At 36.6% G+C, this 27,019-nt stretch overlaps 2 protein-coding genes across 6 annotated transcripts in view; one reads left to right on the forward strand and one right to left on the reverse strand.

Moving 5' to 3' along the window:
- Nucleotides 1-1,875: 1,875 nt before the first annotated feature.
- On the reverse strand, nucleotides 1,876-16,722 carry NDUFB5 (NADH:ubiquinone oxidoreductase subunit B5). 3 transcript variants are annotated; one of them, XM_027111224.1, is made up of 6 exons: nucleotides 16,557-16,722; nucleotides 9,289-9,377; nucleotides 7,982-8,048; nucleotides 7,128-7,189; nucleotides 5,957-6,063; nucleotides 1,876-2,124 (listed from the first exon to the last, which is right to left on the reverse strand). In XM_027111224.1, exons 1-6 carry the CDS (start codon nucleotides 16,678-16,680, stop codon nucleotides 2,004-2,006), a joined length of 570 nt encoding a protein of 189 aa, XP_026967025.1. In that variant the 5' UTR covers nucleotides 16,681-16,722; the 3' UTR covers nucleotides 1,876-2,003. The 3 variants fall into 3 exon arrangements, with proteins under 3 accessions (XP_026967025.1, XP_026967035.1, XP_026967042.1); XM_027111234.1 differs by lacking the exon at nucleotides 16,557-16,722 and adding an exon at nucleotides 10,465-10,509 and having other exon boundaries at nucleotides 1,886-2,124; nucleotides 9,289-9,396; XM_027111241.1 differs by lacking the exon at nucleotides 5,957-6,063 and having other exon boundaries at nucleotides 1,886-2,124.
- A 99-nt stretch (nucleotides 16,723-16,821) lies between these two features.
- Nucleotides 16,822-27,019, forward strand: part of MRPL47 (mitochondrial ribosomal protein L47) — a 33,109-nt gene continuing 22,911 nt past the window's right edge. The window contains exons 1-4 of one of the 3 annotated variants that reach the window (XM_027111263.1): nucleotides 16,822-16,972; nucleotides 20,023-20,174; nucleotides 20,724-20,784; nucleotides 23,975-24,071. In XM_027111263.1, coding sequence (XP_026967064.1) covers nucleotides 16,866-16,972; nucleotides 20,023-20,174; nucleotides 20,724-20,784; nucleotides 23,975-24,071 — 417 coding nt within the window. In that variant the 5' untranslated portion in view covers nucleotides 16,822-16,865. The remainder of the gene's footprint in view (nucleotides 16,973-20,022; nucleotides 20,175-20,723; nucleotides 20,785-23,974; nucleotides 24,072-27,019) is intronic. The other 2 variants (XM_027111274.1, XM_027111283.1) reach the window with 2 other exon arrangements.

The raw sequence follows: 27,019 nt of genomic DNA on the forward strand, positions 1-27,019 counted from the left end.
CCCAGCACATGTAATCTGATTTAATGCCTATCATCTGTGCTGAGGAGTGTGCTGTGGGGGAAACATGTCCTGTGATGACCACTTGACCTCCGGTATGTATCTTAGTGACCAGTAGAGTTTTACTAACGTTTCCCTCCAAGAAACACTTTCAAACTTTTTTTTAAAACCTCTCCATTATATATATATGATCCCAGCTATGCTAAAAAAAAAAAAATTAAAGGAAATTTCTCAGATTTCTTTATGGCTGGTGGGATTTCCAGTATTTCTTGTAACACTTTCCATATATATATATTTTTTATAAATTTATTTTATTTTTGGCTGTGTCGGGTCTTCATTGCAGTGCGTGGGCTTCTCATTGCGGTGGCTTCTCTTGTTGTGGAGCACGGGCTCTATGCACACAGGCTTCAGTAGTTGTGGCACGCGGGGTCACTAGTTGTGGCTCATGGGCTCTAGAGCACAGGCTCAGTAGTTGTGGTGCACGGGCTTAGTTGCTCCGTGGCATGTGGGATCTTCCTGGATCAGGGCTCGAACCCGTGTCCCCTGCATTGGCAGGCGGATTCTTAACCACTGCATCAACAAGGAAGTCCCACACTTTCCATATTCTCTATGTTAAGTTTTTGTATATAATAATAGAAAGAAGAAAATAAAGTAAAACCTACTAGTGTTGAAAAATAACGTGTGAAGTCTAACAATATTGAATGTAAATGTACATAGGTGTAGCATCATTTACAATGACCACTGACAAGACCTATCTGCTTCCATTCTCCTTCCCCTTCTCCTACAAAACCAAATGGTTCGTGCAAGCAGGGGTTCAGGGACAGCATGTCCTTCTCTCAAGTACTTTGGCAGCCTTATGAGGTGGTAATTGCATAGGGAATCCTCAAAACAAAATCTGGAAGCAGCTGGGCGAGACAGCCCTCTTCTGGGGAAATAAGAAAATGCCATCACCCCAAAGGATGTTGGCTGGATTGTAAAGGGCGTTTAGGGCCCTTAAGGCACAAGGGCATTCAAAAGGTATTCGCTGAGAATAATGAATTTTTGAAGCTCAAAGGTTATTTTGGAAGTTGAAGCATAAATGTTTATTTTTGTAAATATTGAGCATGTGTTTAAAATTTCTTAGCCTCAATTTCTCATCTGTAAAATGCAGAAAATGACCTCATAAGGTCATTTTGAAAATAATGTGAATAAATGCAGTTATTCAGCATAGTGCTCAGCAGAGAGTAAATGCTTAATAAATGACAGTCATTATTTTAACTCTTACTCATTTCATAATCTTTACAGTAATCATTTTACCTTGTGGAACTTCTCCAGTGTTTACAAAAAAGGACTCTAAGGAATCTGAGATATTGCATCTAAGAAAAATGAACATGTGTGTGTATATACATTTTAAAAGAACGATTTATGGCTAAAAACATGAAAACATTGAACTTTGAGATATCTTCACTGAAAAATTGTTTATTAAGGTGTTAATGTTTTATATAATTGGTTCAATATTTATATAATTTAAAATTCTGAGTTGCCCTTGAATAATCCACATATCTACAATACTCACATGTATATAAACTACATATTTCCTGATATTTAACATAGACTTCTCTAACTTCCATTTATCAGACAAATAAAACATTAATCTTTCAAAGCTACACCTTTAGGAGTTCACAAATTCCTATTTCTTTGAGTTTTTTTTTATTATACTTAAACATTCTTAAAAGAGGAAGCTGAAAGCCCCAAACCAAAAGCCTTAATCTGCCTTTCACAATATATATGTGTATCAAATCATCATGATGTACACTTTAAATATCTTACAACTTTGTGAATGACACCTCAATAAAGCTGGAAAAAAAAAATGAAATCACACACAAAAAAGCCTTAATCTGAACCAATGTTGAGAAATGGAGCAACGAATAGGATCTTTTATTCATCACACAGAAAAAATACAGAATATATCTAGTAATTTAGTATTGCCTAAAGAGAATATACTTTGTATTTAGAGAAATAAAAGATTAGTTGTCAGGAGTTGCTTTTGGAGAATGATCAATAAGTGTCTTATCAATGGTCAGATACTGATACCAGGGACCATCGCCTCTTGCACGCATTAGACTTCGTACTTCCAGCTCCTTTAACCTGTAACAAACAGAATGGTGATGTTGTGACTACAGCATTTCCAATTATAAAGTTAATGAATTATCTCCATAAAGAACAACAACTTGAGAGTCTTGCTTTTATGTAAAATATAATGTCCCTCCACAGATCCATATGTATGCATATATCTGATATGTACCTATAAGCAAAATTTGGGATTTATTTTGGCTTTTATTATCTTGCTTATGTAGTTAGCCAATGAATATTGTTTTTAATCACCCAAGCGTCACTTGAATTGATAATCAATTCTCTCCTCCTGTCCCTGCTCTTTGTCTGGACAGATCACTTTCACTTGAATAGTGATAATGCATTTCCTGTCTTCTTGCCTTTTAAATGTTAAGAGAGTCATTTACAGAACGCCTACTATTATGACCACATACTGTGCCAAGTGCTAGAAATTAAAAGGGAACAAGCCTTCCTGGAGGAGCTCACATCCCCTGTCTATACTGGCTGCCGATCACCATTAGGACAGAAAACTTCTTGAAAGAAGAGACGGTAACTTATTCACCAGCCACCAGCATCACACTGAGCCTGGTCAACATTGGACAATCCATATTTGTAAAGAAAAGAAAAAAGAAAAACCAGGATTAAGAAAAACATTCTCTGACTCTAAGATCTACTTATTTGTCCTCATCCTTCTTCACAAACTGAATAATCTCTATTTTAGAAAGATACTTTCCTTCTTCCACAGCCAAGCCTTTGCACAAAACTACCACGCATTCCTGGAATAATCCCTTCTCCATCAAGCCTTTTACTTTCCATTTTTATAGACTACATACTAACTTTTTATGACTGGAAATCTGTCACAGTTAAATTATTCACTTCATGAACCTTAACCAGTTTACCAACCCTATCTATGACAGATAATATACCTTTGTGATAGTGTATATAAGAGAATACATTTATCCTTTTTTTTTTAGGATTAAATATCAACCTTTTTCTTTTCTACTCTTTATAATAATCTAAAATGCAAGTAATTAAAATATTCATCACAGGGGACTGGTTAAATAAATTATTGTTCACCCATATAATGGACAACCTATGCACCTGTTAAAAAGAATGAGGGAAATCTATATATAGTAACATGGAAGGAGAGGACAGATATATCATTAGGTTGAAAAAGCAAGGTATAAAATGAGTCTGTGTGGCACCTTCCCATTTCACTCAAAAGCAGAGAAAATCATTTGTGCTATGTATATGTACACATGTACAGAGTATTAAAAATTCTGGAGGACCAAAAATAAATTATCTCTGGGGGAATCAATTACGTAAGGCAGTCCCTTTCTATTTTATACCTTTCCTTTAAGCTTCAGTTTTCCAAATACCTAAACATATATTTTTAAAAATGTGTAGGTACTCCCCATTCCATTCTCACACTTGCATCTTTCTTTTAGGAGTAAAAGTCAGGGTCCTGTTTTAGTTTTTTAAAAAATATTTATTTATTTAGGCTGCTCCAGGTCTTAGTTGCAGCACACGGGATCTTCATTGCTGCGTGTGAGATCTTTTTAGTTGCGGCATGCGGACTCTCAGTTGCGGCACGCGTGCAGGATCTAGTTCCCCGACCTGGGACCGAACCCAGGCCCCCTGCATTGGTAGCGCGGAGTCCGACCCACTGGACCACCAGAGGAGTCCCCTGTTTTTGTTTTTATTTTTACTTTGTTTGTTTTGAAATTGTTTGGGATTGTTATATGTCTAAGAAATTTTGTAATCTGATGTTTTATCAAAGGTATATGTCTGAAGTTCAAAAATGTCCAAAGCTAACTAAGTATGAGGCATAATGCTATTCCATGCTCTTAAATACTTAATGACAGTTCTATATGGTAACTACACATACATGTAATTACATATCTACAAAACAAGCCAATCATATGTTCATTTAATCATTTAAATAGTTTTCAATATCATAGCAATTTTTGTAAACTACAAAATTAGAGCAGAATGAACAGAAAGCAGATCAATGGTAGCCTGGGGCCAAGAGTAAGGGATGGGGATTGACTGAAGGGACAGGAAAGAAACTCACTAGGTGATCATAATGACCTCGATAGTGGTGGTTACAGTTATATATTTTGTCAAAACCCACTGGACTTAATGGGTACTTTTGATTGTATGTAAACCTCATTCCAAACACCAAAATAAATCTCAGAAAAGATCATATTTAAAAGTAGAAAAAGAAAATATGAGTGAACATTAAAAAATAATTTTGGGGCTTCCCTGGTGGCGCAGTGGTTGAGAGTCCACCTGCCGATGCAGGGGACACGGGTTCGTGCCCCAGTCCGGGAAGATCCCACATGCCACCGAGTGGCTGGGCCTGTGAGCCGTGGTCCCTGAGCCTGCGCGTCCGGAGCCTGTGCTCCGCAACGGGAGAGGCCACGGCAGTGAGAGGCTGCGTACAGAAAAAAAAAAAAAAAAAAATTTTGGACTTGTGTATTTACTTATTTTATTATTATCAGAGACCTATATATGACACAAAATTCCAGAAGCTAAAGAAAAAGACTGACAAGCTTGACAATCATTAAAGGAGTAAATATATTAAAAGCAATTAAACCATCAGTACACAGTAAGTGTTCAAAAACATATTAGCTACTACTGCATTTTTGTTATCTGAAACAAAAACACTAAGTTGCAAAAAAATTCTACACTGTCAGAAGACAAATGACAAGCTAGGAAGACATATCTGCAACAAAAACAAAAGGGGCTATTTTAATCAATGCACAAATTAATAGAAAATGGGCAACTTATGAAAAAGAAATATAAACAACCAATAGATATATGAAAAAATACTCAACTTTGCCAAAAAATACAAAATTGAAATGATGAGATAACATTTTTCAACTGTCTGATCAGCAAAAATGTTTAGGTTTGATAAATTCCTTTACTGGGAAAGGTATGGAGAAACAGAATTATCCTGTATTGGTGACAGAAAAGACCACTGGTACAACTTTTTAAAGAAGAGTTTGACAAAAGCTATCTAAAATTTAAAGCATAACATTTGGTTTATCAGTGCCACTGCTAGGAATTTATATTCCAGATACACTGAATAAATATGCAAAAATATATGAGGATATTCACCACAGCACAATGTATAATTATCAAAAAACTTGGAAAGAGCCTAAGTACCAACAATAGGTCCCTCACCGGTTAAAAAAATTAAGGCACATCCATCCAGTGCAGCCATTAAAAAGAATAGAGTATATGCTATTACCGAAAGATCAAGATACAGTTGGCCCTATCTATCTTCGGAGGGCCAACTGTTCTATGCCATTTTATATAGGGACTTGAGCATCCTCAGACTGGTATCTACTGGAGGTCCTGGAACAATCCTCCTCAGTTACCAAGGAATGACTGTATATTTACATGAAAGGAAGACAAGGTGCAGAACAGTGCTGATAACAGGATTCCATTTGTGTTAATATATTTTGTAAATGATATATAAAAAATATATTTTTAATGCATAAAATATAAGAGATCATTAAATAGTAGTCACCTCTAAGGATGACACTGGGTGTAAGAAGAAAGGAAATTGGGTGGGGGAGGGGAAGGAGAGGGCTACCTTGCACTTAAAAGAGTCAGGACATTTCAAAAAAGAATTCTTTTTAATCTGACAGATATTATCTCCTAATAGCCTTCTAGTCTCCAACTCATAATCTCCTCTCTAAACAGGCTAATTCTCTCTCCATCTTCACCCTTTTACACAGAGCATCCTACACTGTTGAAATAGTTTTATTAAATTTCTTCCTGTGGTTTGCAACTGTAGGAAAGGATTTTCTTCCCTGCACTCCAACCCCTGCCCTTTTTTTTTTTTTTTTTTTTTTACCGTAATTCAGCTTTTTCAGCTTCAACTTGAAGGACAGCCATTGTTCTTTCATAATTCTTTTCAGGACTATCAAAGAAAGTTCGGGCAATCCATCTTGATATAGGATGCTACAAGAGAAAATGTGTTTAAAATTAGTGTCTGAAAAGTACTTTGCTTTTCCAGTTTACTATTCTCCTAAAATGACCATCTCAGGTAAATCAATAACACTTTTATGTATCAACCACTTTATATATTTTTAAAATAATTTTAATTTGTTCGGTAGATACTACCTTTGTCCTCATTTATAGATGAGCAAATTACACAAGGTTGTACAGTTACTAGGTTGCAGCATCTGCACTCAGGCCAGGTCTGTCTGACTCTAAAACCTGTGCTCTTTCCTATTATACTACACTATAAGTATCTTAACTGGCAGATTTTGGAGCCAAACCCGGGGTCTGGTGATCTTAAAATGGCGCTCTTTCCACCAGTCAGCCAAGATAAACTAATTATATGGCTTACCTTAAGATTTAATAATGAAGTATTTCTTTTCTAAAATATAATTCATTCAGATAATAAAACATGATAAGATATACTGTAATCAAGGCCATCTCACTAAAACACTTGTAAAGACAAGTAACAGAATTAATTTTGGGTTTTAGTAGCCATGACAGTATGGTAAAATGACTAATTAACAGTGCAGGCTCTGGAGTCAAGACTGCCTGGGTTCAAATACTGACCCTATCCCTTAGACAGAGCACTTAACCTCTTTTAAGCATCAACTTCCTCATCTCTAAAGCAGAAATAATAATAGTACCATTTACATGGAATGAGATAGTATTTTCAAAACACTTATCATAGTGCCTGCTACACAGTGGGTGTTCAATAAATGACAGCTAGCATTAGTATCAGTACAGTTTTCCCTACGGCATAGAACGTAGGATAAATTCTGACTGTTACTCTCTAGGTTGAGAACACAGTGCAGAGTCAGTCTTTAAAAAACCATAAAGCTTAAGGTAATAAAACAATGCAGAAAATTACCAAAAGTTACTTATAAAAAGTGAGCACAAAATGTATCATTTACTTGTTATAAAAAATTGAATACAAAACTATACCACAATTGCTAAATTAAGATATTAACCAGTACATTGACAAGACACCTAACTGAAAATAACTTTCAGTGACCTATACCAACCTTGAAATATTCCCAGTGCTCTGGGGTATAGCCTTCTGGAATTTCTGCTAACTCAGCTTCACCTAATAAGAGAAAACAGTGATATTCAACTTTAGTATCAGGAGTTTATAATGTTAATTCTTCACTATTTAAGTAAGAAACCAACCTCTTGTGATTTTAAAGAACCTTTTGTTTTGTAGCAATGAAGATATCTAATATTTTAAATTCACTTCAAGCTGGTGGAAGATCATTCATTAGATATTTTTTAGATGTCTTCTATGTGTAACGCATTGTATATAGGCATTATATGAGGGTTCTCGTTTTGTTTTTATATAGTGTAAGAAGATATAATAAAAGACATACTATTCCTCTGGTTTTCCTTAAACATCCTAGACAAAATATTTAGGATTCAAGATGTTAGAAGTACTGTGAGCAGAATTTCCCAGGAGACCTAATAGTTACTATCATTCACAAATCTATTCTTTTTTGGAAGATTATAACTTTATATGTTCCAGGATGGATAAAAAAAGTTCTTCCATCCCTCAGCCTCTTTTCCACCTCTATCTCTTTCTATTTTCCTTATTCAGACTTCTCAAAGCTGGTTTTGGGAAATGAGAAAGAGGAAGAAGACAGGCCTTTTATGTGGCCTATAGAGTCAGTGACCTTAAAGGTTTTTGGAGAAAACAAAAAGTTAAAAAAAGAACCACTGTGTGCTATTGCAGATTAAGATTTTGTTATTTTAAAATAAATTCTCATGTTTATGTTTATTTTATTATTTGAAGAACTTTCCCTTATAATATCCATAATTCCTTTTTTATATTAATGTACACAGGTTTTAAAAATTTACTAATTTAGTTGGTGGGGGAGATACTTACCAATGAATACATTCACCAGAGTTATGCCAATTGCTACTGGAATCCCAGTCAACAAAATGTAGAATTTCTGTTAAGATTAAAAAAAAAAAAAAAAAGTTTTCACATAACCATTTCCTAACTCCTTTCCTCACACTCAAACTGTCCTCATTACATGATTTCCTTGTATTTCTTATAACATAAACTTGCCAAATTGGAGATGCTGTATAAAATTATTTATTTCTGTAATTTTCTTTTGCTCTAGCTTTTAGATGCCTATATTTAGTGTCAAAAATGAAAGAAGAAAGCAAAGACTAATTGTATAATACAATATATATTTAAGTGATTTTTCATTTTTGGTTAAAGCAATGTCATAAAAGAAATTTTTATATTAAGAATAAAAGTGTAAGAAGATGAGGGCGATTTCTGGAGTTTGAGTTGGTCATCACAAGAAAAGTAGGAGCTCAACCATGGAGATGGAGAGGGCATTAAGCACAATGGACAGGCAAGGGAAGGTCTAGAGGGCAGCCAGTGGGTCACAACTTTAGGAACAGTGGCAGAGTCCAGTCTTCCACCTTCTAAGTCTCTACTTTTCTTTACAGAGACTTGAGATACAAACATGTAGTCAATGCCCTGTTTCACTCTCTGAAATCAAAGTTCCTAAACAACAAAGAAATAAAAAATCATATCCCAAAATAATGGAGTTACATATTTAAAGAAGTCCTTCAATGAGTTCTTTGTTAATTTAAAGAATATATTAGTAATATAAATAATTATCCCCAAATGAATCCATTTTCAGTTTTATAATTTATAGATTTTTCTTTTGGTCAGGGAACACAGATGATTTCAAAACACCATAATCTTGAGAAGAAAGGAATGTTTCAATTTTTACCTCCAATATGTATGAATTCTCTTTTTGAAGAAGGAAAGGTTCACTAATTTAAAAATAAATTCAGGGGGCTTCCCTGGTGGTGCAGTGGTTGAGAGTCCGCCTGCGATGCAAGGGACGCAGGTTCGTGCCCCAGTCCGGGAGGATCCCGCATGCCGCGGAGCAGCTAGGCCCATGAGCCACGGCCACTAAGCCTGCGCGTCCGGAGCCTGTGCTCCACAATGGGAGAGGCCACAACAGTGAGAGGCCCGCGTACCGCAAAAAATAAAAAAAATAAATTCAGTAACAAACCAGACCTTACTACTCAATCTCAACATTTTTCTGAGAAAAAGAATATGAATTTACAAAAAACAATATTTTATAAAATGAAAGATGTTTTCTAAATAGGAAAAAAATTTCCTATTTATATGTAAAGAGTTTAGTTCAACAAGTTTTAACTCACCATTAATTTCAAAAAACGTCTGTCATAGAATCCAGAAGGCTTGATGATAAACAGTCTTTTCCCATGGTCTCCACTGTGTCGCACAGGAGCTGGAAATATTAAATAACCCTGTTATATACAAGGTTTATAAGGATATACTGTTATATTTTGAGATAAAAGTCAGACTATACGAAAACGTACATGCATAAATGTTTAATATGAATTAAAATAAAATATCCCTTCCAAAAAATATATATACATATATATATACGATTAAGATAAAAAAATACATGCTTCTTTATTTGAGTACTAAAGGCAGGGAATACTAGGATATCTTTAAACAGAGATTGATGCACTGTTCTAAACTACAGCTCTCCTCATTTTTATTCAACATATTCATCAATATTTTCATCATTTTTATTCATCAATATTCAAGATATTGATATTTATTGAAGAAATATCTAAATGACTATTTGAATTTGTTTCAGTAGCAGGCAGGGAGATCAGATACTCTTGGTGGGCTACATACCTTTGTTTACCTCTGCAATAAATATTTGCTAATGCTGCAGAAGAAATTAATTTAAATTGCGTCATATGATGAGGCAATATACATTAGGGACTTGATGCAAAATAAATGGAAAGATATTTTTTCAATATCTCTCTAGCAGGAATTTGAACTCGTTCAAAAGAATACACTCTAATATGTCTTGATAAAATCCCTTTATAAGCCATTTCTTCTTTTTTTTTAGTTGATATAATAATTTAATAATTATTATATTACATAATTATTATAAATTTTACAAAAATTTTACAAAATATATTAAAAATTTTACAAAAAATTTTTGTAAAAAATCATTTACAATGTTGTGTTTGTTTCTGGTGTACAGCAAAGTGATTCAGTTATAAATATATATATTCCTTTTCATATTCTTCTCCATCATAGTTTATTACAAGATACTGAATATAGTTCCCTTCGCTATACAGTAGGACCTTGTTGTTTATTTTATATAGAGAGTTTGTATCTGCTAATCCCAAACTCCTAATTTATCCCCCTCCCCTTGCTTTCCCTTTTGGTAACCATAAGTTTGTTTTCTATGCCTATGAGTCTGTTTCTCTTTTGCAAAAGTTCCTTTGTATCATATTTTAGATTCCACATATAAGTGATATATAATATTTGTGTTTCTCTGTATGACTTACTTCACTTAGTATGATAATCTCTAGGTCCATCCATGTTGTTGCAAATGTGTAAGCCATTTCTTATTGTAAATATCCTTCTCTTCAAATCCTCTCCCAGACGGTATTTAATCAAGCCTTGCTGAAGATAAACTGAGGCAAAACTCTCACTCTTGGATCTGCTTTCTATGCGATTTCCCTTTCTTGGAAGTCTGGAAGGATGACTATGGCCACTCTAAGCCCTTTCTGCTAAAAGCAGGAAAGGCTCTAACATTACTGAGAAACTGAGGGTTACTATGCTTCTGCTCTGTAACCGCATTCAAGGGAATTTCCCATGAGTCATTGCTGAATAAAAAACTAATTTCCCATTAAAGGAATTTTAATCATAATAGATGTCAGAAAGATTTGTATCCTTTGTTCAAGCTTACATGTCAAGAATGACCTCCCCTCTCCTGAAATCTATTCTTTAGGCCCAGGTGACATCTCATCCTCCAAGAAACCAACATGCTTCCCAACCAGATGAGAGCTCTCCTACCTCTGAACTGCTGTATATTCTACTGATGTGTAAACTTGCTTTCACTGCCCCCACTGAAATATAAGTGTCTTGAAGGCAGGAACTGTCTTAAATTTTGATACCACCTGCAGCAGCTTGCAATGAATTTAGAAGGTTAATTCACAAGAGAATTAGAAGCTGGCACAAGTTTACTAAGTATAAATCATCTACTAAGGCTTCTAAAATAACAAGAGAATTTGACAAGGTAAGTATGTATTTCTGCAAATCATTTGAAAGGTACAATAGAAATTTCTGTGGACTAGATGAAAAAAATGGGCTGGATAACAGTACAAACCACTCGTTAATTCAATAAATATTTAAGTGCCTACTATGTACAGGTCTTATGCTAGGTCTATAGTATAAGAGGGATTTAGATTCTGCTGGGAGGAAAAAATAGATAATTACAAATCTATATTGTAAAAGACAACAATCTTTGTTGTCTTTGTTGTCTATAAGGACAACAAAGGAAAGAAACAGGATGTAGTGTCAGAAAAGAAAAGGCTCAGAAGTAAAGCCCCTCTTTAGACAGGCTGGTGGAGTTGGGGAGGTATGAGGAAGGCACATTATAAACTGAGAGAAGTAGCAAGTTAGAAGAAATCTGTAATGGGTAATTGGTTGATTGATTATACCCAAAAGGTGCTGATTACTTAATGCAGTAACCTGCCAAAGGGCTCTCTCACAATTTCTATGAATGGCCTGAATGTGGTGGAGATGGTATTCCTGATGATACAGAGCTACTGCTACAAGAGTGGCTACTACACTAATGATGAAATAGGATCCCCCCAAAAGTCCTCCTACACACTTACAAAAGGCTGAATCTAAAAGGATTAAGTATAGTAAGTGGAAAGTCCTACTTGAACACTCCAGAAGTTTAGTGGCTCACAAACTTAAGAAAAGTCACTGGTGGGAGTTCCCTGGTGGCCTAATGGTTAGGATTCTGGGCTTTCACTGCCATGGCCCAGGTTCAATCCCTGGTCAGGGAATTGAGATCCCGCAAGCTGCATGGCGTGGCCAAAAACAAAAAAAGAAAAAGTCATTGGTGTCATGTGGATGTGGTTAACCAAAAAATCCCAAAGGTAATCCAATCTTAATCTGATGTACCAGAAATACAGGGTAAAAACAGAAGGAGCCCTCCACCTCCATGTCTTACCAGACCTGTGGAAGTGTGTCCATCCCAGAGTACACTGTTTTAGAGGGACAATCTGGAGCACGTCCTAAGTTAAGCAACCAGGACGGCAAACAACCTGGAAATTGACCTACTGAAACTGAAAGAACTGAAGGTGACTGGCCTACAAAAAAGAAGTCAGGATAGAGACCAGAGAAGTGCCTTTAAATAGCTGAAGGCTGTCCAATGACAAAGGCTTACACTATTCTGCACTGACCTGAAAGGAAGAACTAGGATCAATGTGTGAAAGAGTAATTTTTGGCTTAATACAAGGAAGAAGTTTCTAACAATTTTAGTGGTTGAAAATAAAATTGGACTGCCTCCCCAGTCCCCATTATGGAGTTATTCGAGTATCACTAATGGAAGGTAACAAGGATTAGCATACTACAGGGGGTGGCCTATAAGATTTCTAAGGTCCTTTCCCTCAAAGAATCTGAATAGATGGCCTCTCTTAGAATAAAAAGACGTACCTTTCCTACTGATCAATCTCAATGGTTTCCTTCCAACACCAAGAACTCTTTCCTGCTTTCAGGTCTTTGCACTTAACCTTCCTCTTTGCTTGGAAGCTTTTCCTCAGGCTCTTTGAATGGCTAGCTCCTCACCCCATCCTTCAGAGGTAAGATCAAATGTTACCTCTTCAAAGAAGTTTTCTCTGACTACCCTATATCCACAGCTGGTCTCCCACTTATTCTCCTTAATATCATTTGGTTATTTCCTCTAGAACAATAAGCACTAAGCTGAATCATTCAGTAGTGTATCTCCAGTGCACTTTAGTGTCTGCCACATGGTAGGAACTCCATAAATATTGTTGAATTTACATTTCTTAAGTAAATTTAATGTTGGTAGGGGATCTTTCTTTAGTCCTTGAAAGTAAATCTTCTCAGAAGAGACAGTATACTCCCAACTTTCCCTTTCAGTCAGACGGACAGACAGACAGACAGACACACACACACAGAGAAACACGTAAGGATTAAACTCTATGTGGGGTTTTAGGGACAACTGATTACAAATGACAGTATTAGTAGATGTGGAAAGTGTAACAAACAAAAAAAACGATGGAAGAAAGCTTGAGCTGGCTGCATTCTAGCAATATTAAACAGTTAGTAATGTGAACTTCTTGCTTTCTTTACATATAATTACCCTACTGTTAAACAACAATTATTCATGCCATTAAATGTGTTAGGTAACTGTTATACTATTAACTGTTCTAAAGGATATTTTACAGCACTAAACTCTTTTCAAATATTCTGAGCTTTCATGATTTGTTGTTGTAGTAGGGCCATCTGCTTACAATCTAAAATTATTAGAGTGAACATTGCTTACAACCAGGTGACTGCCAGGATTTCTGGAACTCAATCCTTCTGCCACAAAATAGGCATTTTCCTCCACTCTCTACAGCCTGGAATGTCTCAATTAAGGTACTCAGTAATTACGTGGAACTAAGGTTTCACTAACCAATTTTTTTTAATGCAAATAACTTCAGGAAAGTTATGCTTTGAACAATTATGATACTTGTGAGGATCAAATAAGATAATATCAGATTTTTTTGTGTCTCCAAGACAACACCCAAAATTGGTCATTTTCTTTCCCTCATTCTCAGACTATTCCCAGTTAATGGCAACTCAATTACCCAGGCTAAAAAATCTGTCATCTTCCTGTGCCTCATTCATCAGTTGTCAAGGCCTCTTGATTCTAAAATTCAAACTTTCCATTTCTCTCCAAGACCTTTTCACCTCAGTGGCTTAAGAAATCAACATGCCTGATGAGCCATCCAATATTCAGAAGCATCTTCCTAAAACATACTACTGATGCTGCTCTTCTGCTAAAACACTCTCGGGTGCCTACAAAATCGTTAAGATACTTTGGCTTTGTATTCAGTCCCTCCCCTAATTAGGTCCTAACTTCTCTTTTTTTAACCTTCTCTCTCAACACCTACCTATCCCAAGAGCCCCATATTCAGATATATCTGAAAACACATCCTTTACTTTTCCATCAATTGCACCTGTTAAAACTATCCCTAGAATCCAGTTAACATGCCTCATCATCCATGTCTGAATTAAGTCCACACTACTTCGTTTAATACTCTTCTCAGGTTTTAAAGCCATAATTATATGCACATCAGCCTTCAACATAAAAGTTCTCTGCAGCTGAGGGGAGAACTTAAGCTTATTTCTAGAATCCCTTGATGTTTGACATTTAATAAATAATTAAACAGAATACTTTTATCTGCTTATTTTCTGAGAAAGGTTTTCACTGAGAGTGATTGATGATAACATGACAGTACTAGATGTTTAAGAAAGGTGAGACCACAGGGCCCTGTAGAAGGTAATGCCCAGTGCTGTAGATTTTTCCCACTCACTCTTTACCACTACCTTTGAGGTAAGTTAAAATTACCACCCTCTTTTTAGAAACAAAACAAAACAGTTCTTATGGTAAGAGACAAGTTCATTCAAAATGACATTTCTAGAAAGATGCAAAATTATGCAGAAACACATTTCAGGGTTATAAATACTTGTCAGTGGGAAAGATATTAGTTTTATTTTATTTCCCTGTCAACAGAAAATAAGCACATTGTAATAAAATCCTCTTTTTTTTCTTTCTAAATCCTCTTTTTTAACGATGAAGAAATGCAGGTTTGGAGCAATTAAGTGCCTTCCACTTAGCTTCCCAGATGTGATGACCCAAGCTCACAGAGTTACTAAACTCTGGAGGTAGGATTTAAACCTAGGTGGTCTATATCCAGAGAAAACAAAACCAGACAAGGTTCTCTCCTCTGTTGGATCTTACGTTCTCATAGAGGCAGACATAAACAATAATATAAAACAGATTACAAGCTTTCATTCCACAGTGATAGATTAGGTTTCACATGCAAAATACCTTTGAAAGCAGGTACACTGCTGAAACATAGTAACCTCACTATAGCTATCACATCCTTTCCTGCTCCCAGTGGAAAGGGTGTAGATTACCTGCGAGGATCCTTCCAGAACTCCAAGAATGGGGAATAGTGTATAAATGGGATCTAGGGGAGAAATTTTACCTCAGTTTATCTCCAGGTAGGCATGATTAAGTACTATGGGGGGAGGGGGTATTTGAAGAGGATATTTGTAATCAGAAATGGCTTACAAAGGAATTTTATCAAAGAATGTAAGCACATGTAGTTTTGTAACAGGTTCAAATTCCTGCCGGAAATTTGTTCAATGCCACTTTTTTTCCTTTCCATTTTTCCAGTAAGTCCCTCATGGCATCAGTGTATAATGCCTCATCATGTGAAGTGACATAATTCAAATTAAATTGGGAGAAGAGCAGTAAACAGAAAAATATATTTTTAAGTTGGAGAAGAATCTTTTGGGCTTTAAATTTCACTTCCTTTGTATCTACTTGTATTGCATAGGACAAATCGCTTACAGTATATTTTTGATCAAGAGGATTAAATGAATACCTTTAATATCTTAGAATGGTGCCCAGCACATAATGTGTGCTCAATAAATGTTAGCTCCCATTATTATTATTCACTTAATACAGTAGTGCATTATTTTTGTAATAATTGAGTCACAGTTTCCTCATCTGTAAAATGGGGTAACACTGTACTCACTTTGCAGAATCCAAAAGGGAATAAAGCAGACTGAATACAAAGCATTTGATGCTTTGCTATTATGATTATTCATTCCCCTAGAGTTCAATCCACAGTCTCCAAGAGGCTCCAAATAATCCTCCCATGACTGCACTGACTTTCCTAAGACCTAGGAACTTTTTCTTCATAGGTCCCTTCCTCTCTAAGAAGACATTAAAAATAATTATTTTATGATTCCGTTGATATAAAACGAATACAATTCAGGCTGGATTCAGCATCACATATGCATTAACATTATAGCCCTTTTCCTTCTGATTTTAAAAGAAATTTAAATTAAAACATTTTCGTGGACACCTAGAAGTATCATGAGGGCACTGTGCCTAGCAGATGAGTTAGCCCTGAGCCTCTCCACCTGTCCATATATCAATATTATTACTTAGCATCAGCGGGCTCCTCAGCAACATGACTTCCCACCTTGTGAGATTAAAACGTACCGCAGGTGGAACATACAAAGAATCTTGGTGCCTGAGAGACATGGGTCTCAGCTCTTTGCCTTTCTAACATCAGCTTCATCCGCAAATTACCACCAACAGGATAGGTGAATGACAAAGCGTCTCACAAATTCTAATTAATTACTTAAACACGATCGATTTCATTACTCCAGGAAAACCCTCAGTCTCCTCACATAGCCCATGCTCCGTCTCTCAAGTCCCAAGTCCCCAATTTCTCCCAGCTCTCTCCGGATTCCACCAAGGTCACCCGGGAAGAGTCCTCCATCTCTCCTCCCGCGTTTCTTGATAGCGCTTTCTCCCAAAGCCAGTACCCACCGGCAGTCTTCGGAAAGTCACGGGTGAGGAAGCCCCCGAATACAAGTCTAGTGTCAAGGCGGCGGCCAGACAGAGCGGCCACTGCAGAGACCGAAGCCCGCTGTAATAAACTCATGGCCGCCATGGCTACTACGGGCAAGAGAAGCGGGCAAATGTAACGGGAGCCGAGAGAGCCAATTTCTCAACGAGGGCGAAGCCGGAAAGTGGCCATGTTGAGTGAGGGCAAAGCCAATTCCTGTTCTCGTCATCCGGTCGGCGTGAGACGCCGGAAGTGACATCATTGTTGGCGGAAATGCGGTTTGCTTACTTATGCGAAAAATGGCTGCTGCCAGTTTGGCTGTTTTCTGCAGGAGAGTGTCGGCGGCCCTGAAGGCTTCCAGGTCGTTAATAAGTCCTCAGGCCCCTGCTAGCACAAGGTAAGTGATGTGAGGAGTAGGTCTGTCCACTTCTCCAACTTTGGTTCTTGTTTGGTTGGCGAGATACTGAGAAACGCTTAGGGATGGAAAGGCCTCTGGGATGGCTGGGCCCGAACCTACCTCCGTGAGGAGTGAGTGACCTTGGAGAAGTCCCCCACCTGCGACATTTCCGTATCTTCCTCAAACATTTTGTTGCCACCTGCTGTGGACCAGGCAGTCGTGGGGTCTGTAGAAAACCAGTATTTGTTGAACTAAACGTAGAGGTGCGGAAGCATCCTGTTCGGCTGGGTGAGTTGGGAAAAACTTCACTGAAGAGCTTTTGGCTGTGGAACTGAAGGCTGTGTCAGATTTGGATGGATTTAAAAAGGGGTGGGAGGGTGTACGCCCGGAGTCTGTCAAAAAGAGATTGTTCAGTAAATGTTGAGTGAATAAATGAAGGTAGCCAAATGAAAGTAGTCATTTTTTTTTTTAAAGGAAGTAATGTATGTGCTCTTGAATCCAGCACATTTGTTGGGCATCTCTCAGATATAGTGAACTTACATTAACCTCAGAGATAAGCAATTTTTTTGGTTTGTTTTTTGCAGAGGTTCAGGGGTTGTAACTGGAAAAGTAGCAAACTTGAATTAATCGTCTCTTCCATCTCATCATCGTTTTTCCTTAAAAAAAAAATTCTGGATTTTTATCATTACTGTTGAATAAATATCTGTTCATTTACAGACACTTTGGAAAATAGGGTAAAGTGCTTTGAAGAAGAAAGTAAACATCAGCTATGGTTTTACCATTCAGAGATAAACAGATTTTCTTCTATTCTTTTTAACTTTGAATATATAGACATACATGAGATTTTAAAATAAAATCAGGATAATATTTACGTATATGCATTTTTGTGTTCTACCCTTGTTTCTCCAACTTTTTATTTTAAAAAATTTCAAACCAAAAGGAAAGTTGTAAGAGTAGTAGAAAGAATAACCGTATACTCTGCACCTATGTTAACCAATCCTCAGCATTTTGTCACATTTTCTATACTTTTTATATCCATGCCTTTATTTTTCTGAACTATTTGAGGCATGTCAGAATTGCAAACATCATGACACTTCAGCATATATCTCCTAAGAACAAGAACACTGTCTTTTTTTTTAATTAATTAATTTATTTTTGGCTGTGTTGGGTCTTAGTTGCTGTGCACGGGCTTTCTCTAGTTGCGGCGAGCAGGGGCTGCTACTTGTTGTGGTGCGCAGGCTTCTCATTGCAGTGGTTTCTCTTGTTGCGGGGCACGGGCTCTAGGTGTGCAGGCTTCAGTAGTTGTAGCATGCGGACTCAGTAGTTGTGGCTCGCAGGCTCTAGAGCACAGGCTCAGTAGTTGTGGCACACGGGCTTAGTTGCTCCGTGGCATGTGGGATCTTCCCTGACCAGGGCTCGAACCCGTGTCCCCTGAATTGGCAGGCGGATTCTTAACGACTGCGCCACCAGGGAGGTCCCAAGAACGCTGTCTTAACCACAATACTACAATGATCACACTGGGGAATTTTTTTTTTCTTTCTTAATTTTTAATTCAGAGTCCAGTCAATGAACATTTATCCTGTTAATTGTCGTGTTATCATTAGTCTTCTTTAATCCAGAATGTTTCGTTTTTTCTTTCATGATATTGACATTTTTAATAAGGTCAGCCTTTTTAGAATATTCCTTCATTTGGATTTGTCTGATTGTTTCCTCATGATTAGATTCACGTTAAATTTTTCTAGGTAGGAATACAACATTTGTTATACACTTCATTATTGTATTTTAAGTTATTTCTCCAGGTCATTAAATATTCTTTATAAACATGACTTTTAGATTACTGCATAATAGATTATCATACAGATGCACAATAATGTTTTTAACCATTCCCCAGTTGCACATTTACATTATTATCAGCTTTTTGATATCATATATAATGCTTTAATAGACTTTTTAAAAGTATAATTGACTTAAAATATTATATTAGTTTCAGGTGTACAACATAGTGATTCTATATTTTTATACATTACAAAATGATCACCACAATAGACACTTTGATTTATCAATTCCCATCTATGATAATTTGTCTTTTTAAAAAAAAATTTATTTTTTATTTATTTGGTTGCATCAAGTCTTAGTTGTGGCAGGCAGGCTCCTTAATTGTGGCTCGAGGGCTCCTTAGTTGTAACATGTGTGGGCTCCTTGGTTGTGGCATGTGAACTCTTAGTTGCAGCATGCATGTGGGATCTAGTTCCCAGACCCAGAGCCCCTGCATTGGGAGCTTGGAGTCTTAACCACTGTGCCACCAGGGGAGTCCCTCTGATAATTTCTTTAGTTGAAATTTCTAAATTCAGTGGAATTACTGGGTTAAAGGAGAAAGCATTGGGGTCTCTGATGTGTTGCAAAATTAAAGTTCAGAATGTTTTTATCTGCTTATATGCCCACTAGCCACATACGAAGGACTTAAAAATGTTACCTTAAAATATAATTATGTCGGGCTTCCCTGGTGGCGCAGTTGTTGGGAATCCGTCTGCCAAGGCAGGGGACACAGGTTTGAACCCTGGTCCGGGAAGCTCCCACATGCCGTGGAGCAACTAAGCTCGTGCGCCACAACTGCGGGCCCTGCGCTCTGGAGCCCGCGAGCCACAAGTCCTGAGGTCTGGGCGCCTGGAGCCCGTGTTCTGCAACAGGAGAGGCCACCTCAATGGGAAGCCCGTGTGCTGCAACGAAGAGTGGCCCCCGCTCACCACAACTAGAGAAAACCCGTGCACAGCAACAAAGACCCAATGCAGCCAAAAATAAATAAATTAATTAATTTAAAAAATACCTTTAAAATATATAATTATGTCAATATATTGGCTCTGAAGTTACAGGATAGCAACATATATAATGGCATGTTAAAAATAATTTCTAAAGCATTTTATGAATTTATCGTTTCTTGGGCAAAAACCCCAAGTTGGTTGTTTGACATTGTAGGTGAGGAAATGATTCCGTTTATTGCTTATAAAATCCAAATGTTGTGAAACTTGAATCACTTGTTTATATATGTTCAGTTGCAGGTTTTCTCTTTGTCTGTTGACTAAGAATACACCAAATGTCACATCTTTTCATCAGTGTAGATTACTTCATACCACATTGTCTAGGAGAGGACTGGAAGAATTTTTTGATGACCCAAAGAATTGGGGGGAAGAAAAAGTGAAATCTGGTGAGATATTTGGGTTGACCTATATTAAATAATTTTATTGAACCCTCTGTCATTTTGGGATTATTTATCCAGTTTGGGAATTACTTAAGTGTTTCCTTTTTTGATTTCCTTTGGGAATGTCTATTAGAGAAGATTAGAAGGACAGTATAATAGTAGAGTTAACTGTTCCTTGGAAGGTTGGCAAAAGGTTTAGAAGAGGAGTAGGTTGAAATTAACTAAGGTGCGGTTTGGGGTTTGTTTTACATTTCATTTTTTTAGAGATAGTTGAATATTAATTTATAATGATACTAAGTATTTTGACATTAGACTGTGAAGGTACCTTCTATACTACTAATAACAGTTTTTGAATGCTATTGCCAGTCACATTGCTAATATTTTCATATGTGTTATCTAATTTAATCACAAATCCTAATTATATATTGTACTATAATATAATAAAGCTATTACACATTTTATAGATAAGGAAACAGGTTTAGAGAGGTTAAGTAATTTGCCAAAGGGCATGTAGCTAGAAAATTATTTCATGTTATGAATTTATCATTTTAATAGGAGCTTCATGGACCTGTCAGCAATTAAGGAACAAAAGTAATGAAGATTTACATAAACTTTGGTAAGTATACTGAGTACATTAACATCTAAGTGTTTGAAGCAGTTATAGTATAATAATGAGGTATAAACTTTATCTGATGTAAGAAATTAAGTAAAGTGATTTATAGTACTGTTTTGTGATACATAAGATCATTAAAATTTTTATAATAATGAGGTATAAACTTTATCTGATGTAAGAAATTAAATAAAGTGATTTATAGTACTGTTTTGTGATATATAAAATCATTAAAATTTTTATAAGTACTACAGAGGTTAAATTACATTATGACAGATGTATCAGAGTTCTTAAATAGTTGGGAGTTTAGAAATTTTACTGTAACTGCTACCAGTCATACTACCACTTTTATACTAAGAATTTCAAGAAACTAATAAAGCAAAATGGGGATGAGTTGGTTACATTTAGGCCTTCTTCCTTTTTATTACCTTTTGCATGGTCTGGACGCTTTAGCTTTTTTGCTTTGAGGAAGAGTATTGGAGGGTGCACTTAATTGGAAATTTGGGTAGGTTTTTCTGGCAGATTCTCCTGATAAATTAGAAAGAATTGAGAGGATTTAAGACAGATTTGCATTGTATATATACATATATAAATTGAAGTATAATTGACATAACATTGTATTAGTTTCAGATGTGCAGTGTAATGGTTCAATATTTGTATATATTGTAAAATGATCACAATAAGTCCAGTTAATATCTGTCACCATACATAGTTACAAAAAGTTTTTTCCTTGTGGTGAGAATTTTCACGATCCATTCTCTGAGGTACTTTCAAATATGCAGTACAGTATTATTGACTATAGTCACCATTGCCGTATATAACATCCCCATGACTTTTTCCTTTTATAACTGGGAATTTGTACCTTTTGACCCACCTATCCCCCTACATTAATCGACTATATTTAGCCCGGAGATATGTTTGTTTGGGCTGTGCTGTGTTTTAAAAATTGGGAAGTTTCAGGCTTCCCTGGTGGCGCAGTGGTTGAGAGTCCGCCTGCCGATGCAGGGGACACGGGTTCGTGCCCCGGTCTGGGGGGATCCCACATGCCGCGGAGCGGCTGGGTCCGTGAGCCATGGCTGCTGAGCCTGCGTGTCTGGAGCCTGTGCTCCGCGATGGGAGAGGCCGCAGCGGTGAGAGGCCCGCGTACCGCAAAAAAAAAAAAAAAAAAAAAAAAAAATTGGGAAGTTTCACACAAAAATAAGGATTTCTGGCTCCTCTTGAATAATCAGACCTGTGATGTTGCAACACTGAACCTGCATTTTTACATGGTGACAGTTGGCTGGTCTAAATGGAGCAGTGCATACCACTTCTTACCCATCTTGTTGTTCTTTCACCATGCTCCCTTCACTCATAATTACTATTTGTCCAGGCACTGTAGTAGGCATTTAAAGTTTTATCCCTTGATTTAAAGGGTTATCTTTCATGGCAGATTAAAGAACTGTAAAATGCTTATAAAACCACTAATATTACAGCTTATTTATGTGATACAATAAGAAATATATATTTGTCTTTGTCTCTGATCGCTTAACACACAGCTCCTAAATCCCTTGGAATTGCCTGAGTGATATGAGTGTCTTCTAATCAGGCAGCTCTTGGGGGTGGGGGCTGGGGGGTATTGTTGTGTAGCTTCAGGATAGAGGCTGATTGCCAGAAAGGCCAAGGTGTGATTAGCAGATAGAGCATTCAGCCTCACCACCACCCCCACTTTTGGGGAGGGAGAGGGACTAGAGATCAGTTCAGTCACCAGTGGCCAGTGATTTAATCAATCATGCCTGCATAATGACACCTCCATAATAAACCCTAAACAACTAGGTTTGGAGAGCTTCCAGGTTGGTAAGTACATGGAAGTTCTGGGAGGGTGGTGTGCCTTGAGAAGGCATGGAAGCTTTGCACCCCTTCCCCATATCTTGTCCTGTGCATCTCTTCCATCTGGCTGTTTCTGAGTTGTATCCTTTATAATAAACCAGTAAGAGAGTAAAGTGCTTTCTTGAATTCTGTGAGCTATTCTATCAAATTATCAAACCCATGGACAAGGTTGTTGGAACCCCCAGTTTGTAGCTGGTCAGTCAGATATGTGGGAGGCCTGGAAATTGCTGTTGGCATCTGAAGTGGGGCATCTGAAGTCTTTCTTGTGGGACTGAACACTTAAATCTGTGGAATCTGGCTCTGACTTCAGGTAGTTAGTGTCAGGGAGATGGAAAAGACAACATGTTACTGTCAGGAGAGAAAAACCCCTCATTTGGTGTCAGAAGTGTTATATTTAAAACAGCACAGATTCATGGTAAAAAATACGTTGTTTTAAAGCACGTTTACTGTTGGTTATTTGTAAAGGGATAGTTAAGGCAGTTTCAATATTCATCCTGGCTAAAGCCAAATAGTTTATCTTCTGCCACTCCTTCCCCCCAAATCATCTTCTTCCATACCCAAAAGTACCCCAATTCCTTTGTTTCATTTTCTTTGCCCTCCACATTTATTTCCTTTCCTTTCTTCCAGCTCTGATTCTCAATCAAACTTATTTATTCACAAAAGTCACACTTGAGCTTTACCACCTCAGTGTTTTGATTTCAGTGATTTGATTGTGTTTGCTTTGGTTTCCTTTCCAGCCTAACATACCCCATCTCTATGAAGCTTTCGTTGATCATCTTAACCAGAAGGAATGTCTCATCTCTCCCACTTAATTCTCCTGGTAGTTGTTGTCTATACCACTGAGTATACCACACCACATTTCAGTTGTGGAGGGAGGGTTTTCCACCCAGGGAGTTCAGGATTTGAATCTTGAATTAGGCATGTGCCCCCCGAAACCTTACTTCTCTTAGCTTTAGTTTCTTCATTTAGAATGTGTAAATAGTTCCAACTTCAGAATTGTGACAATTCAGTGAAATAAATGTATATATGTGCTTATTTAGCACATTGCCTGGTGTATAACAGGAACTGAATAAGTGTTATCTTCCATCCTCTCTCTCCACTTGGAATGTAGGGACTACGTTTTATGCTTTTTTGTAACTCTTCTGGCACTTAATGCAGTATGTGGCACATGGAAAATTTATTGAACAAACGAGTAAGAATAGATATAGCTCTATATAAAGGATTATTCTAAAGGACTTTTGAGTACAGATCATTAATTTTGATGTCAAAAAATCACAGTTTTATTAATATAAGCACAGAATAGCATTACAAGCTCTGTTTTTTGATATAGGTATGTTCTCCTGAAAGAAAGAAACATGCTCCTAACTCTAGAACAGGAGGCTAAGCGGCAGAGTTTGCCAATGCCAAGTCCGGAGCGGTTAGAAAAGGTGAGATTTGTGGGAGGCTGGAGACTGCTGAGTGTGGGATAAAAGCTAAAAGGTGTGAGTGTATGGTTCCTATAATTCTTGGCAAGTAGATTTCTTTCTTTCTATTTCTGCTTGATTTTTAGGAAATTACAGAGCTATGCAACTATCACTACTATCTAATTTAGAACATTTCCATCACTCCAAAAAGAAATCTCATGCCCATCTGCAGTCACTCCCATTCCTATCTACAGCCCTCAGCATATGTGTGGACATATGTTTTTATTTATCTTGGGTAGATACCTAGGAGTAAAACTGCTGTGTTGTTTGGTAAATCTGTGTTTGAAATTTTAGGAAACAGCCCAACCGTTTTCTAAAGTACCTGCACTATTTTACATTTCTAGTTCTGGTTTAGCTACTTCTGTACCAACTAGGTCAGATTTGTTTAATGCTTTTTTTTTAATTGATGTAAAACACCCATAACAAAACTTATCATCTTAACCTTTTTAAGTGTACAGTTTTTTAATTAAAGCATAGTTAATTTATAAAATTGTGTTAGTTTCAGGTGTACAGCATAATGATTCAGTTTTATATATATGTATTTTTTTCCATTATAGGTATTACAAGATATTGAACATAATTCCCTGTGCTGTGCAGTAAATCCTTGTTGCTTATCTATTTTATGTATAGTAGTTTCTATCTGTTAATTCCATATTCCTAATTTATCCTTCCCCCATTCCCTCTCCTCTTTGGTAACCATATGTTTTTTTTCTATGTCTGTGAGTCTGTTTCTGTTTTGTATATAGATTCATTTGTATCTTTTTTTTTTTAGATTCAGCATATAAACGATATCATATGATATTGATCTTTCTCTGTCTGACTTCACTAAGTATAATATTCTCTAGGTTCATCCATGTTGCTGCAAATGGCAATATTTCATTCTTTATTGTGTCTGAGTAATATTCCTGTGTGTGTGTATGTATGTATGTATATATGTATATATACACATGTATGTATATATACATGTGTGTATATGTATATGTGTGTATATGTATATGTATATGTATGTATATACATGTGTGTGTGTATATATATGTATTTGTATATATACACCACATCTTCCTAAGCCAATTGTCTGTTCATGGGCCCTTCAGTTGTTTCCATGTCTTGGCTGTTGTAAATAGTGCTGCTGTGAACATTGGGGTGCATGTATCTTTCCAAATTCGAGTTTTTCTTTTTTCCAGAAATATACCAAGGAGTGGGATTGCTGGATCATATGGTAGCACTATTTTTAGTTTTTAAAGGAAAATTTTCTGTAGTGGCTGCACCAGTTTACATTCCCACCAAAAGTGCAGAAGGGTTCCCTTTTCTCCACACCTTCTCCAGTATTTATCATTTGTAGACATTTTGATGATAGCCATTCTGACCAGTGTGAGATGATATCTCATTTGGTTTTGATTTGCATTTCTTCAATAATTAGAGATGTTGAGCATCTTTTCGTGTGGCTGTTGGCCATCTGTATGTCTTTGGGGAAATGTCTATTTAGGTCTTCTGCCCATTTTTTGATTAGGTTGTTTGTTTTTTCAATATTGAGTTGTATGAGCTGTTTGTGTATTTTGGATATTAACCTCTTGTCAGTCGCATCATTTACAAATATTTTCTCCTGTCCATATGTTGTCTTTTCATTTTGTTGGTGGTTTCCTTTGCTGTGCAAAAGCTTTTATATTTTGATTATGTCCCATTTGTTTATTTTTGCTTTTATTTCCTTTGCTTTGGGAGACTGATCTAAGAAAATATTGCTATGATTTATGTCTAAGAACGTTTTGTCTGTGTTCTCTTCTAGGAGTTTTATGGTGTCATGTCTTATATTTAGGCCTTTAAACCATTTTGAGTTTATTTTTTCATATGGCATAAGGGAGTGTTCTAATTTATTGATTTACATGTGGCTGTCCAGCTTTCCCAACACCATTTGCTGAGGAGATTCTTTTCTCCATTGTATAGTCTTGCCTCCTTTGTCTAAGATTAATTGACCATAGGTGTGTGGGTTTATTTCTGGGCTCTCTATTCTGTTCCATGGATCTGTCTCTTTGTGCCAGTACCATAGTGTTTTGATAACTGTAGTTTTGTAGTATAGTCTGAAGTTGTAGATTAATTGACTGTAGATGCATGGGTTTATTTTTGGACTCTCTATTCTGTTCCATTGATTTATATGTCTGTTTTTGTGCCAATTCCACTGTGTTTGGATTACTGTAGTTTTGTAGTATAGTCTGAAGTTTGGAAGGGTTGTACCTTCAGCTTTGTTCCTTTTTTCTCAGGATTGCTTTGGCAATTCTGGGTCTTTTGTGGTTCCATATAAATTTTAGGATTATTTGTTCTAGTCCTGTGAAAACTGTCATGAGTATTTTGATAGGGATTGCGTTAAATCTGTAGATTCCTTCGGGTAGTATGGCTATTTTAACAGTATTATGTCTTCCAGTCCAAGGGCATAAGGTATATTTTCATTTCTTTGAATCATCTTCAGTTTCCTTTATCAGTGTTTTATAGTTTTCAGTGTATAGGTCTTTAACCTTGATTAAGTTTATTCCGAGGCTTTGTTTTTTTGACACAATTAAAAAAATTTTTTTTAACTTTGTGCTATTTCATTTTTAGTGTAAAAAAATGCAACAGATTTCTGTATATTAATTTTATATCCTGTTACCTTGCTGAATTCATTTATTAGTTCTTGTGTGGAGACTTCAGAGTTCTTTATATAGAGTATCGTGTCATATGCAAATAGTGACAGTGTTACTTCTTCCCTTCCAATTTGGATACCTTTTATTTCTTTTTCTTTTCTGATTGCTGAGGCTGGGACGTCCAATACTACGTACTACATTGAAAAGAAGTGGTGAGAGTGGGCATCTTTATTCCTGAATTTAGCAGGAAGGCTTTCAGCTTTTCACCATTGAGTATTATGCTGGCTGTGGGTTTGTTGT

The sequence above is a fragment of the Aethalodelphis obliquidens genome, unplaced genomic scaffold, assembly GCF_003676395.1.
Source record: "Aethalodelphis obliquidens isolate GAN/ISIS:26980383/991018 unplaced genomic scaffold, ASM367639v1 scaffold1, whole genome shotgun sequence".
Classification (NCBI taxonomy): domain Eukaryota; kingdom Metazoa; phylum Chordata; class Mammalia; order Artiodactyla; family Delphinidae; genus Aethalodelphis; species Aethalodelphis obliquidens.